Genomic DNA, 14,229 nt, shown 5'->3' on the forward strand with positions numbered 1-14,229 from the left:
GGGGAGCAGTGGCACCTTACGGACACCAGGGGGAGTCTGACTCCAATAATTGATCATTCTCACTGAATATAAATAATAAGAGTGCACAGTCAACACAGGTTTTTGTCCATTACCAAAGACCAAGATTGCTTTGTTCCAACAAATACAAATGGTCATATTTGTGTGTGTATTAGTAACTTTTACTGGTTGGTAAGGGCACCTAATATATTGGGGGCGAAACTTTTGGCACAATTCCTCAATGTAATTCTGAGATAAAAATGTCCCTATTGATATAACGACCAAACAAACAAGGCCCAGCCCAACCTCTAACCCTACGATGTATTGTATATATGTTTATGTCTGTGCTAATGCTTTGTGTTACTTACCGTGGGTCACTAGTGTGGCTGCTGTTGCTGGGACTCCTCATTATATTCCCAAGAGATGTTTTTGTGCTTCCTGCGGGGTCACTGGCTCAGAGGTGAGGGTTGTAGCTGCATATGGCTATATACTGTATTATTATATGGACGCTGAATGAGGGCAAGTTAGAATAAAATAACTAACTTGTGACAGATCTAAGCTATTTGTGCAATCTGACATGGTGCCTTGTCAACTATGGGCTGTATGGCTCATTAAACCCCAGTGTCCTGTCCACCTTTGGGCATCACATTGCTCTCTTCCCTTGTCCTCTCGGTGGGCAGGACTCTGTGTGTTTTTGGAGATGTCTCTGTTTTTCCCTATACCGTGAGCCTTGCCCTTGCGCTCTCTGGCCCTCTGATGTAGGACCTGTTCTGTGTTTTTGTCTACCACAATCCATAATCTCTCCTCATAGCTGATGAGATACATGTACAATTTACCCAAAGACACTCAAAAACTGTGGAAGAAATGTGAGCCACTATATTTAATTTTAATAAGGGACTTTATTCAATAATATGTACAGAAAACAGCTTTCATAAATTCCTGGAATAAAAGTTTATTCTTTTTTTTGTCAGCTCATTACCATATGAGCCAAATAAAGAAAGGCAGCATGATCCTGTCAAACATGATGACCTGCTGTCCTAAATGTGCAATGACACCTATAACTAGGACTGCAACCAACAGACTTGTCAGGATATACCTTACATGTTTTATCAACCACCACAGCAGGTGTGTGTCCTTCCTATAAGTGTGTATTCACTTTTTCTGGGTTTGCAGAATTACAGCAGCAAAAGCACCAGTATGTGTAAATCCATCCATGGCATAGAGCTAATGTCTTCTATTGCCTTTAATCTAGGTTCCAATGAAGACCCCTTGCTTAAATCAGCTTTACAAACAAAGAAAGGATGAGCTGAGAAAAGTGCAACAACACAGTATCACCAATATTTGAATCCATACACTTGTGAACAGCTGCAGCATTTCAGCATCCACAATTCCCTCCCGTTCCTCCTCTGAACGAGCTATGTTTTGCAAGAGCACCTGTTAAAAATGTGTTAGTTATAAAGTTATAAAATCCCTTGCAACTTTATGCCAGCAGTTACATATTGCAGGAGTTTTGTAAGCAAGGCAGAGTTTCAGTCCACTTCTTTTGCTCTGTAGGTTCGTTGTGTCTCTACTATAAGGACTTTCTTCTTCCAAACACTTCAGTGTCACCCTGTATTGGAGGACTGAGCATCACAACTCATATGTTTTCCTTGTTGTTTACACAGCGGAGGGTACTGCTCGAGGCAGCACTGTCAGTTTGATCTGTAAGAGTCTCTTTGGTGCAGTGCAGACAGCGCTCCCAAGCTGATGGTTTATGTTCATTTCATCCAGTGTTTTTTCATATTTATTCACCTTTTATTCATCTGCTTGCCCTTCTATCTTCATGTCCTTCTGATTATCTGCCTGTTTGATTTTTGTGTCAGTAATATCTGTTGAGGCTTTGAGTGACTGTACTGATGTCTGGTTGTCCGTTCATCCAGATCTCTCGGAGAATCCTTTCCCGCTCTTCTAGCCGCTGGGCCCGGTCCAGTTCTGACGATACACACAAAAGCACGCACACACAAGTACAAAAAAGGGTTAAAAGCACGCCCACACGCTGTCCATTCACATAACCATCAAATTTCACATCACTACTGAGAAGACTTTCTATTTTAAAGTACGAGTGTGTGTGTGTGCGTGTGCGTGTGTGTGCGCGTGTAGTGCTCATAGAAATAAACAAACAGTCAGTTAGTGAGTGTGCATTAAGGTGTACTGACATATTATTGGGCAAAACTCCAAAACATGGAAATGAAAATTGCACATGGTGATGCCTCTGACTTTGACACCAATTTGTCCAAATACTTCTTTACAACTGCCTCTCCCAATGAGTCTATTTCATCTTTTAAATATTGTATAAAATACATTTAATAAGGTTTATAATACAACATATGTATAATATATACAATTTATACAAATATTTAAAACTAAAATGTTTTATTTTACTCACATATTGTAGTTTTAACTCCTCTGCAACATTCGGCTCAGCTTGTCTACTGTTTTCTAATCCATTTGGACAACAGATCACTACAATACCCGAGGACATAATCAACTATCTCTAAAATATATGCAGCCCAAACAGTACATTTGTAATTGACCAGTGGTGGAAGAAGTATTAAGATATGTTATAGATGTAAAAGTAGCAATACCAAACTATAGAAATACTATATTACAAGTAAATGCCATTAGGCAGCGGAATGGCCCCTTTCAGAGTGTTGTATTATTAGATTATTATTACTGATACATTACTGTGTAAGCAGCATTTCCATGTTTAGCTATCCTACTTCATACTGTTGGGTAGTTAAACATTTCAGCTCAATTTTATAGCTTCAGATGAACGTATGTGTTCTGTGTCAAATCTTGATGGTCAAAGGAACTAGTAACTATATCTGTTAAATAAATGTAGTGGAGTAAAAAGTACAATATTTGCCTCAAAAATGTAGAGAAGTAGAAAATCGAAAACACTCAAGTAAAGTACAACTACGTTAAAATTGCACTTACGTACAGTAGTTGAGTAAATGACCTCAGTTACTTTCCTTCACTGTATTTGTCGTTCGTTGAGGACATTTATTAATGTGATTTTGTGCTGCCAAACATTTTGCAAACCTGTGACTGAATGTTTTAAAGAATCAGATCACCCAAATAACACATGAAAAATAGTTACTTTTCACTTTTTCCTGTGTTCAGTAGAAAACAGTTGGCAGTGAAGTGTGTGGATTATCCAGATTAACTGGGGGCCTTATTTCTGGAAAAAAAAACACACCTTGCTGTTAAGTATTTTAAATGTAATTTAGCCCTTGTGCCACCTGTGTACTCCACGAGATATACTGATGGCTGCTTTAATCACGGTCCCTCATGAGTCTTCATATGTGTGTCATATGTGTGAGAGATACCCTCAGTTGATGTGAACATGGTGGCATGCAGCAGAGCTCTCTCAAAGCGTCTGCGTCGTCGTGCCGACAGGTCAGACGTGTCATCCCAGTCCTCTGATTCGCTGTCCCCAGAAGGCCCGGGCCCTCCAGAGGTAACAACAGCAGTGTTGTCTGGATTACTGTCAATGGGCTGATGGTGGGGACAGCTGTGATGGCGACGATGATGATGCCTGTTCCTGTGGCGATGGTGAGGGTGTTTATTGTTGCCATAGTGACAGTCTGCTCGACAGTGTATCTGGAAGACGATGGCGCAGAGTGTGACAAAAAGGCCAACACAGACACCGCCCAGAAACACCAATGCTGTCCTCTCAGGTTGGTCTTAGAAAAGGAGAGGATGAAGGAAAACAAAAGGAAAAGTTTTCATTATATCAAAATGTGTAACATAGTTAAATATATTGACTGTGTCGTAATGTACCAACTAGAACCCACAAATGCAGAACACAGTGAGTAGATCCGGTAAGTCAGTGTTTATTCAAACAGATGAATGTTTGTTTGAATATTAATGAATATAGTGAATATAGTCTTTTCACGAGGGTGTAGCCAGGGGCCGTCAACTGCAGCTCTCGAGGACGCGGTGAACCCAACCCTGGGATAAATTGAGGGCCTTGGTCAGATACGATGTCTAGGGAGATTCCATGGAGGTGAAAGACCTGTTGGACCAGGAGATCCGCTGTTTCTCGAGCCGATGGGAGTTTGGGGAGTGCTATGAAATGCACTGCTTTTGAGAACTGGACAATGATGGTGAGGATGGTTGTGTTACCCTGAGAGGACGGTAACCCGGTAAAGAAATCTAAAGCAATGTAGGACCATGGGTGACTGGGGACCAGGAGTGGTTGAAGTAATCCCGCAGGTGGTCGATGGGAGGCTTTACCGCGAGCACAGATTGCACATGCAGCCACAAAAGGCCTACCTCCAAGATAGCCCACCAAAAGTTACGTTTCATCAAAGAGAGTGTGCGAGTCACGCCTGGGTGACTGTGGGAGTTGTGGGGCCACTGGAGCACCTGGGAGCGAGCAGAATCAGGGACAAACAGGTTGGTCGGGTTGGTCACGCTGTGCCTCCTTGACTAGCGACTCAATTTCCCATGTCAGGGCGGCCACCACGCAGGTAGAAGGGAGAATGGTGTCGGGTTCGGGGTTACTGTCCAGAAGGTGGTCCTAGCGGGATAAGGCGTCGGGCTTGATATTCTTGGACCCGGGGCGGTAAGTGAGGGTGAAGTTGAAGCGCCCGAAGAACAAAGCCCAGCGTGCTTGGCGGGAATTCAGCCTCTTAGCCGTTTGAATGTATTCCAGATTTTTATGGTCCGTCCACACAATAAACGGTTGCTCAGCTCAATCCAGCCAGTGCCGCCATTCTTCTAGTGCCAATTTTACTGCCAAGAGTTCCTGGTTCCCGACATTGTAGTTCCGCTCGGCGGGGTTGAGGCATCGGGAGAAGAAGGCGCAGGGATGGAGTCTCTGGTCGGTGCCGGAGTATTGGGAGAACACTGCGAGAAGATGAGAATGTCATCTAAGTAGACGAAGACAAAACGGTTCAAGAAGTCCCTAAGTACATCATTGACGAGGGCCTGGAAGACGGCTGGGGCATTAGTGAGTCCAAAAGGGGTGACCCGATATTCAAATTGGCCCAGCGGGGTGTTGAAGGCTGTCTTCCACTCGTTTCCTTCCCGTATCCGGACCAAGTGATAGGCATTCCGGAGATCGAGATTGGAGAAGATAGTGGCACCATGAAGGGGTTCAAAGACGGAAATAATGAGTGGCAGGGGATATTTATTTTTAACGGTGATTTGATTGAGGCCCCTGTAATCTATGCATGGACGTAGAGTCTTGTCCTTCTTTGCCACAAAAAAGAAGCCTGCCCCCACTGGTGAGGAGGATTTCTGGATGAGGCCTGCCTGTAATGAGTCCTTAATGAGGGTTGGGACAGGTTGTACAGGAGGCTGGACTGAAGAGTGGATTCAGGGATAAGGTCAATGGCGCAGTCATAGGGACGGTGTGGTGGCAATGACAGGGCGAGGTCTTTGCTCAATACTTGCTTCAAATCGTAATATTCTTCCGGTATCAGAGTCAGATCCAGGGGCTCCGAGTTGGGTGGTGGAGTGCTGCCCTCTGGTGGAGACCGAGCGGATTACAAGCAGGTGGAGAGGCAGTAGGAGCTCCAACTCAGAATTCTTTCGGTGGACCAATCGATGTGTGGGTTATGTTGACGTAACCATGGGAGTCCCAGGACCAGCAGTGTGTTAGGAGACGAGATGAGTTGAACGATGATAACCAGAAAGCACCACAGACACGGGAACAGTGCAATGGGTAACTTGGCCTAAAGAGCTGCCATCCAAAGCCTCCACTGTACGAGGCAAACTAAGACTCTGTGGGAAGACTAGCTTGTTGGACCAAAGCCATGTCTAAGAAGTTGCCTTCAGCTCCAGAATCTATGAGGGCTAACAGGGGGAGTGACCCCTGTTGATAGTAGAGGGTAGCCAGGACTTGCAGACGAGCCGGGCCCGGATTACGGGGGTTGTTTGGGCTCACCAGAACCCCCACTGCAACTGGCGAGCTTATTCTTTTGGTCTTACAGGGCATGTACTCAGAAAGTGGCCCTTTTTGCCACAGTACAGGCATTCCCCCGCTGCCCGTTGGCAGATGCGTTCCTCTGGCGTCAGATGGGTCCAACCTAGTTGCATAGACTCGGCTTCAGGAATAGCCGGAGGTTGCAGGCATGGCCCCGTGGTCTGGGTTTGGGTCCCCGGTCTTGTGTGTGGAGGAAGAGCCGTGTTGCGTGAAGGCTGAGTGAGGGAACGGCAGGTGCGCTCCTGGCGTCTCTCGCGTATGCGGTTGTCCATCCTAATGCATAGTGAAATCATGGCGTCCAGGCCGGAGGGTTCATCCCGAGCTGCCAGCTCGTCCTTCATTTGCTCATTGAGTCCTCGTTCAAATGCACTGATCAACGCTTTCTCATTCCATCCTGAGTCGGCTGCTAGTGTGTGGAATTCTACCGAGTAATCTGCCACACTCCGGGTCCCCTAGCTGATCCGTAACAGTCGCCCCCGGCGTTTCCACTGGCGTCTGGGTGATCGAAGACGCTCCTCATTCTTTCCAGAAACTCCGCCAGGGAAAATGACGAAAGGGGATGGCTAGCGTGCACAGCTTCCGCCCGGGCCAACGCTCTTCCCCGTAGTAACCCCACAATGTAATTTCGGAGGCAATTTGTCGGAGGCAAATGTGACGGGCTGGCAGAAAACCAGGGAACACTGCAGCAGGAAGCCCCGGCACCTGGTAACGTCCCCTGTGAAGGGGTCCGGGTCCGAAGCGTAGGAATCCCGCAGTGCTGTTGAGGATGGTAGGTTAGCGGGAGCAGCCGGTGGAGAGGACGCCATGGGAACCGTAGCTGAGAGCTGGGTGGTTAACCTGGAAACTTGATGTGTGAGTTGCGTGATCTGGGTGACCATGGCCTGGTTGCTGTCAGAGAGTGCCCGGAGTGGTGTCTGCTGGGTCCATTGTGGCCAGATCGTTCTGTCATAATGTACGAACTAGAACCCACAAATGCAGAACACAGTGAGTAGATAAGGTAAGTCAGTATTTATTCAAACAGAGGGAATGAATGAATATAGTCTTTTCTCGAGGGTGTAGCCAGGGGCCATCAACTGCAGCTCTCGAGGACACGGTGAACCCAACCCTGGGCGGACTGCACAGATCCAGGAGCGGAGAGAGGGGAGGTGTGTTCCGACCAGGAGCGAGTATGGCGATGTGAGGCCAGCAGCAGATCTGCAGAGTGGCGGGGACTGGCTCGGGAGGTGTCGCTGGTGGAGCCGAGGAGCTGGCAGAGCAGGCGACAAGACAGGCAAACAGGTTGGCAGAGATCCGTGAGGTGAACGTGGCTGTGATCACCGGCGAGAGGGATGTCTGCGGCAGAAGCAAACCAGAGTTCACAAAAGACAAGATAACTAGACAGAGCTACAACAGTACTTAGCTGTATTAAGCGTGGAGCTGTTACATATGGTCGTACAAGTATACAGAGACGATCTGGCGCTGGTAGAGAGCCCAGTCTTTATGCTGTGGAGACTGATGACTAATTGGTGTCAGGTGCGCCGATGATCAACAGCAGGCGGGAGCCCAGGAAGCCAGACCAGGAAACACATACACACACACACATACTAGAGACAAACGGGGGACATACAAGACACACAGGGAGAGGGAAACTGCACTAGAGTCTGCAGTGGTCGCACGGCATGGTGGCTGATCATGACAGACTGCTGCTCCATCCTCCTCTCCTTACTCCTCTGTACCCAGATCTTTCTCTTTGTCTGCTCTTTCCATGTCCTGTTGTTTCAGACCCTCCCATCCCTCACCTGTACAGTTTTTACCCTCTCCTGATCTTGCTCGCCTGTTTTCAATCTGCCTCTTGGTTATTTTAGTTAGTTTGACAGATTGACTGTGTTGCCTAGCTCTTATAGCATACAAGTTATAATAGCTGACTGTCTGCTACATGTTTCCTGTTCATCTGTTGCCTGTTCCTATTACAGATCTGCTACATTCTAGCTTATAAGATAATTTGATTATTTTTTCATTCAGGAATTCAAATTCCATTATTAAAATTATAAAAAAATGTGATAATCACATTTTTGTCTTAACTCAGAGCAAGTGTTAGCTAAAATGAGAAATGTATTTAACAAGGGTCCATATGAGTCATTGGAAGACCTTGTTCATCCAGGGCCCCAAATGGGTCCTTTAGGAAATTCATTGGGTCCCCAGAATGGCAAACAGTGCCATCCCTTTACTTCCTTGATCTTATAGCACAAACAAGAGTATAATGATGCAATTTTTCTGATTGGACCTACCTGCAATAAAGGTGTAAGCTGCAAGTATATTGCTAAGCAATGCCATCTCCTGGGAGACTACCTTCACCTCCATATTTGGGCTTCCTGTCGCTGGAGCGCTCATGATTTCACAATGAGGTGAGCTTATTGTATCCTCCTCTAGAGGTCAGCGGAGTTCATGCTTCATGACTCTGTTAGGTTGTAAGATTGAGGGGTGGAGGAGAGAGGACAGAAGTAAGAGGTGATAAAGGGTTAGAAACAAGAAGAAAGAAAGAAAGAAAGAAAGAAAGAAAGAAAGAAAGAAAGAAAGAAAGTGAAAGGCAGATGAGGGTGAAAGGGAAGGGGCAGGAAGAACAGGAGAAGGGTGAGGAGAAGGAGGAAGAAGCATGAATGACAGTTTACATTTACAAATCATCCTTCAAGTTAAATATTTATAGTTAAATAGTATTTTAATTTGTAGTACTTGAAGTATTCACACATACTTTAATTAACTTCTGTATGATACACTCAAAGGTTTTGTAGTATTTGTACAACAAATACAACGATAAACACGTACACTGCATTCTACACAGAGGAAAATTACACCACGTTAAAAAGATCAACTTGAGGAGGGTGTCTGGAAATAGAGGGGAATGATATTGGAGGGGACAAAGCAGGATTGCAAAATGAGCTATAAAGTACTTTTTACACAGAACAAAAAAAAACAGAAAGAGATCGAATAATGATGAAGCTAGATGCATGATACAAGAGGAGAGCATTTTGCAAGACTTTTTCTTTGGCAGCTAAACACAATGTATCCAGCGCATCCAGCATGCCTATAGCTACCTCCCATGGACTGTGCACACACACTGCACTAGTATCATTCTTGGACAAATTACATAAGATTTGTAAACTTTATAGCCTTAAACCCAGTCGCAGACTTTTGTACCTCCGGCGACACACACTCGCACTTTGTAGTTCTTGCACTGTGCAATGTTAATGTAACATTTAGTCTCAAAACACATTGTGCTAAGGGTATACAGGTATGGGTGGGACCATATTATTATTTGTCTTGTACAATATGAAGAACTTATAAGAAGGCCAGACTCTACATTATAAGTAGGACTACCCAAAAAGTGACAGTGACACAGAAAAGGAAAAGCACGTAACCAAGTGTCTTGTCTCTTTGATTACCACTGGGTGCCAACAAACAGCCATCAGCCAACTTATTCTTTGTAGGATGTAAATAGAATCGCTTAGATCAAGATGAAACTGACCTTGCTGGTGGAAACACACACACACACACACACACACACACACACAGAGGCACATTACAAATATGATGTTGTTGTCACAGACAAGCTGGTGTCATGGACCTGGAGTGGACTGAGCAAAGTAAGAGAGATTTCTCACTGGAGATTTTGCCAAACTAACACTGCTGTTTAAGGGTTTTAGAGTTTTGCCCTGTTGCAAAAATCTCAGTAACTGTAAATGTCTCTTGTGGGCTCAAAAAAAATCATACTTAAAGAATTGACTATGATTTGTTTTTCATTGTTTTGGCTGACTCCAGCACATTGAGTTCAAATGAAATCTATGAGGTGAAAGACTTATACATATTATATTATTATCCATACATACTGGATGAACAGTTGACTCTTGGGCATGTATGAAAAAGGCCACAATCTCTACAGGGTTCATTAGATGGGTATGTAAACACCCTCAAATTATGGTATCAAGAGGGTGTTTGTATCCATTATTATTCTGTTTAGAAACATACACTTGTAAAGTCATCACCAAGGCTTAAAATATCAAGATATATATTTTGAGCCATCTTGTCCAGCTCTGGACATGCAAACATTTGCTGTGGGCCTGGACGTGTTATGTGCTTGTTTCAGAAGTATACAGTATCTACCAGTGCCACATACCACACCACTTACTGCCTACACTAGTTTGCAACACCCAGGTTAAATGTAGAGTAGAGACAGTATTGTGTCTAGACATGTAGCCCCACACCCAGACTGGAACTCCCCCATACACACTCAGGATTGTTTCTTCAGTGTGTGTGTGTGTGCTACTTCTTGATGGCTCTGACACCAAATGTACAGTATCTTTAATAAAGAGATTAATAAAGAGTCTCCACTGTGTCTGCTTTTTCGATCTTAACTTCTTTCTAACCTTATCTGCTCAGATTAAGGGCTCCACAGTCTAAGAGACTTTAATGGTAAAGGTCTGATCATGATTCTAATCTTGTGGAACGCTTCCCTCAGCATTTCTTTATGCTCCAACTTACAAGAGTTTAAATATTTCAAATACATCATGTTTTGAGGAGTTTTGGCACGATGGTCAAATGGTGAGAACAAAAACACTAGTTGTTCAGGACCCCTTTCACACAATAAATCTGAGGGGTCACAAGATGATTAACAAGTTAGGAAAAAAGAAAAAACATATATCTGCTACATAAAACTATGACATTGCTCTTATATTTGCTTTTTACTTATTAAATACTTAGTAGTTTTACCTCTTCATACCTCTGAAAAATATTCAAATGAAACAATGTGAGGTAGAAATCTGTCTTTGCTAGAGCGTCTCACATTGCATAGAAATATGCAAACTCGTGTGTCAGGAGTTGACTTTGCTTTAAAGGGTCATAAGCCAAAAAGGTTGTGCACCACTGACATAAATCATATGCTTGCTCTCAGGTTTACATACACTGTGTTGAGTGTTAGAAGGTGACTTAGAGTACAGTACATTATCTCAAAACATAAACTAAATGTATGAAAATACTTACATAAAGTATTGTAATATTTTGAACCACTCAGGCTTTGAGTGTTATGCATGTGGATGCATAATGTGGTTTGACTGACTGAGTTATACGGCTCCAGAAATAAACCTGTCTACATTAGCCAATCCAGCAATTAAAATCTCCCTCCTCTTACAGTGGATAGTTCATGAGCAACTATCACTCATTGTAGTTACAGTCTTGTGTAATAGTGTAAGATAAGAGCTTATATTATCCTCACTTATTGGGTTCACCAAGACTCAAATCCTGCAAACATTTACAATCCCCTTTAAGCATTTTCAAAGATAAATGAAAATGTGTGTCCCAAATTGCTTTTATTCTCTTTATCTGCAAAATTGTTAACACTTGAGTTGAGCAATATCTGACTCTATAATTACACAGAAAATTTGTGAAGCCCCTCGGCAAGACTTGTATTACTGACATTCTTCACTTCACAACGTTCGTTTCTCGTCCAAAACTTTTGAATCTCTTCTTCTAAACAAAATGCAGCTCTGTAGACGTGAGTGTTAATCCTGTTATGAAAGAACAAACACAGAGTGCAGCTGGGTTGAAAGGACACAGACATTGATTTTCTCTTTTAGTAGAGCATTTTTAATTTTATGAACATGTTTTGATTTCCCCAGCTGACAACTGTAAACACATCTCATTACATGTGAATGTGTTTTCACTGACAGCTTATGAGATTTTTCTCCATTAAACCCTTTATTAATTGCAAACAGGCCTAATTACTTCATGAAGACAGACCACACTTCACGACAAACAACTGTAAATGTATCATACCATGAAAACACAATCTTCAAAGCTTTTAAGTCTAAAAGTATAAATAAACCAAAACCTGCATGATGTTCTCTCATGCTGTGAAGCTGTAAAGACATGGCAGGAGTTTCAACTTAAACAGATAAAAAATGGATGATGCTCTCAGAGAAGATCAAACTGGCCTGATTTTTGAGGATGTTTTCAATTGTAAAAACTCCGAAACAGAAGGCACAGCACTCTTGACCTGTAAGTAAAAACTGAGATCACACTGAAAAACAAATCCGCATTTTGCCTGTCACATTTCTGAAAACCTGTGCCCAGTAAAATGCTCATTTGCATAAAAACACACCTCGGGCCTGTAATTAAGTTACAAAACTAACAAAACAGTCAAAAAGCAATGCATCAACACAGCAAGTGCAAGAGGAAACAACACAACAACAGATCGCATGACGTTGCAGTGCAACATAACACAACCAAACACAACACAACCTCCAAGCTATTCTAAATCCACTGACTGTCAGGGTCATTTTGTGATGTTATGTGTAAATGCTGCAGGATGTGACTGCCCTTCTACCTCCCGTTCTCCCACTTACTCTCTCTTTCTGTCTTTTGGATTTGACAATTTGGGTTACTGTTTGTTACAGCAAACAGCATGTCATCATGCCATCACACAAAATTCATAGTTTAGTGTATTAATAACATGCTTTTTCATTCAGCATTTCATGAATAAAAACTGCTTTGATCCTTTTGTGTCATGAGGTGACTGCATCTATACAACATTTACAAACAAGTACGAGCACAGAACACTTGAAAAGAGAAGAAAAATCAGAGACAGATTTCCATCAGTGTCATGACAGGTAAATGTGGTGAAAATTCCTGCCATAATTTACTATCAGGCAGCTGAACATCACAGTTACATAATGACATTAGTATGAGAGACTTGGCCTGCAGCCAGCTCATTATAGCAGGTCACACTCTGTCCAACAGTCTAGACAACAGTAACTGTTTACACTGATGACATGGAATAGTTTGACAATTTGGTAAATACGTTTATTAGATGAGAAGATGGATACCACTTTCATGTCTGGAAACAGGGGGAAACAGGCAGCCTGGCTTTGTCCAAAGGTAACAAAATCCACCTACTAGCACCTCTAAAGCTCACTAATTAACACGTTACATCTCGTTTGTTTAATCTGTACACGAAAGAGAAGAAAACAACGAACTGTCGTTTATACACTTCGGTTTTTGTATGGATTAAACAACCAAGATACACTCAGTAGCCAGTTTATTGGGTACACCTAGCAAAAACTAATGTTTAATACAGTCCTGCAATAAATCCTACCTTCATGAAGTTATAATGTGTACCTAATAAACTGGCAACTGAGTGTATAACATGTTAATTAGTGAGATTTAGAGGTGCTTTCCAGTGGATTTTGTTACCTTTAGACAAAGCCAGGCTAGCTGTTTCCCCCAGTTTCCATTCTTTATGCTAAGCTAAGCTAACCAGCTGCTGGCTGTAGGATCATATTTACCACACAGGTATTAGAGCGAATAAGTTCATTTTCCACAATGTCAAACTATTCTTTTAAACATGGTTTAATCACTGAATGCATCAAGGCAATTTGGAAAATTAAAAAAACACAATTCTGCCACAGATTGTGGCACAATCCAATCTTGTTTTTGTGTTTCTGCTACATGAGCAAAGTCTAGATCCAACATGCCAACAGTAAGTGCAAGATACTTTCCCTTCCTCCTTTTTTCATAGACACTGATCTTCCTCTCACTTTTCCCCTCTGTCTGTGCAGTCTGGCCAAATTCTTATGTGGCACAATAGCTCTTTGTCTTTCTCGATGGACTATAGAGGACTATATGGTTCCAACGCCTGTTTCAGCTTAGCTCACACAGTACACCAGCATACACACATACACAAACACACACACACACACAGGAGATACACGGGCACTCTTCAGACACATCGTCCACATGCACTCATCACACTTCCTCCTTCTGTGTGTGTGTGTAATGCTAATGCAATGTGACACTGGCCTTTCCCTCTGCTGCTGCACCGTTTCTATCTAACATGACCTGCAGAGAGAGTAGAGAGAAAGAGAGAGAGACCGAAAAACACACTATGAAAGAATGAAATAAGAGACAGAGAGAATTAGAGCAAGGGAGCGTAAAGATAATCGAGAGGGAGAAAGAGTGATGTGTGGAGGAAAAGAAAGTAAGCCAACAAGGAGAAAGATAAAGTGGAAACTCCCTACAACATACTACACTTCACATCATCAACATAATCGACAACATCAACATCAGCAGTAGCATCATCATGTGCTTTTCTTACCACCATCTGGAGTGTGTTTACTCCTCTCTTCTCCTCACTTCTCTCCTCTTCTTCTCCTCCTCACCTTTCCTCTCCACCTCTCTTGCCTCCTCTTCTTCCCCTCTTCTTCCTCCTCCTCGCTTTCCTCCTATCTGCT

The 14,229-nt window shown here is 43.0% G+C and overlaps 1 protein-coding gene across 2 annotated transcripts; it reads right to left on the bottom strand.

Moving 5' to 3' along the window:
- Positions 1-876: 876 nt before the first annotated feature.
- eva1a (eva-1 homolog A (C. elegans)) lies at positions 877-14,229 on the bottom strand. 2 transcript variants are annotated; one of them, XM_044199866.1, is made up of 4 exons: positions 14,094-14,229; positions 8,239-8,408; positions 3,366-3,722; positions 877-1,968 (listed from the first exon to the last, which is right to left on the bottom strand). In XM_044199866.1, the coding sequence occupies exons 2-4, from the start codon at positions 8,339-8,341 to the stop codon at positions 1,856-1,858; spliced, it is 573 nt and encodes a 190-aa protein (XP_044055801.1). In that variant the 5' UTR covers positions 8,342-8,408; positions 14,094-14,229; the 3' UTR covers positions 877-1,855. The 2 variants fall into 2 exon arrangements, with proteins under 2 accessions (XP_044055801.1, XP_044055809.1); XM_044199874.1 differs by lacking the exon at positions 14,094-14,229 and adding an exon at positions 3,137-3,217 and having other exon boundaries at positions 1,847-1,968; positions 8,239-10,322.

The sequence above is a fragment of the Siniperca chuatsi genome, linkage group LG1 (assembly GCF_020085105.1).
Source record: "Siniperca chuatsi isolate FFG_IHB_CAS linkage group LG1, ASM2008510v1, whole genome shotgun sequence".
NCBI lineage: Eukaryota > Metazoa > Chordata > Actinopteri > Centrarchiformes > Sinipercidae > Siniperca > Siniperca chuatsi.

Coding starts and splice junctions, on each gene's coding strand:
- eva1a (XM_044199866.1), bottom strand. CDS start 8,341: ATGAGCGCTCCAGCGACAGGAAGCCCAAATATGGAGGTGAAGGTAGTC. Junction 3,723..8,238: donor AGCTTACACCTTTATTGCAG/GTAGGTCCAATC, acceptor TCCTTTTCTAAG/ACCAACCTGAGAGGACAGCA. Junction 1,969..3,365: donor CATGTTCACATCAACTGAGG/GTATCTCTCACA, acceptor GTGTATCGTCAG/AACTGGACCGGGCCCAGCGG.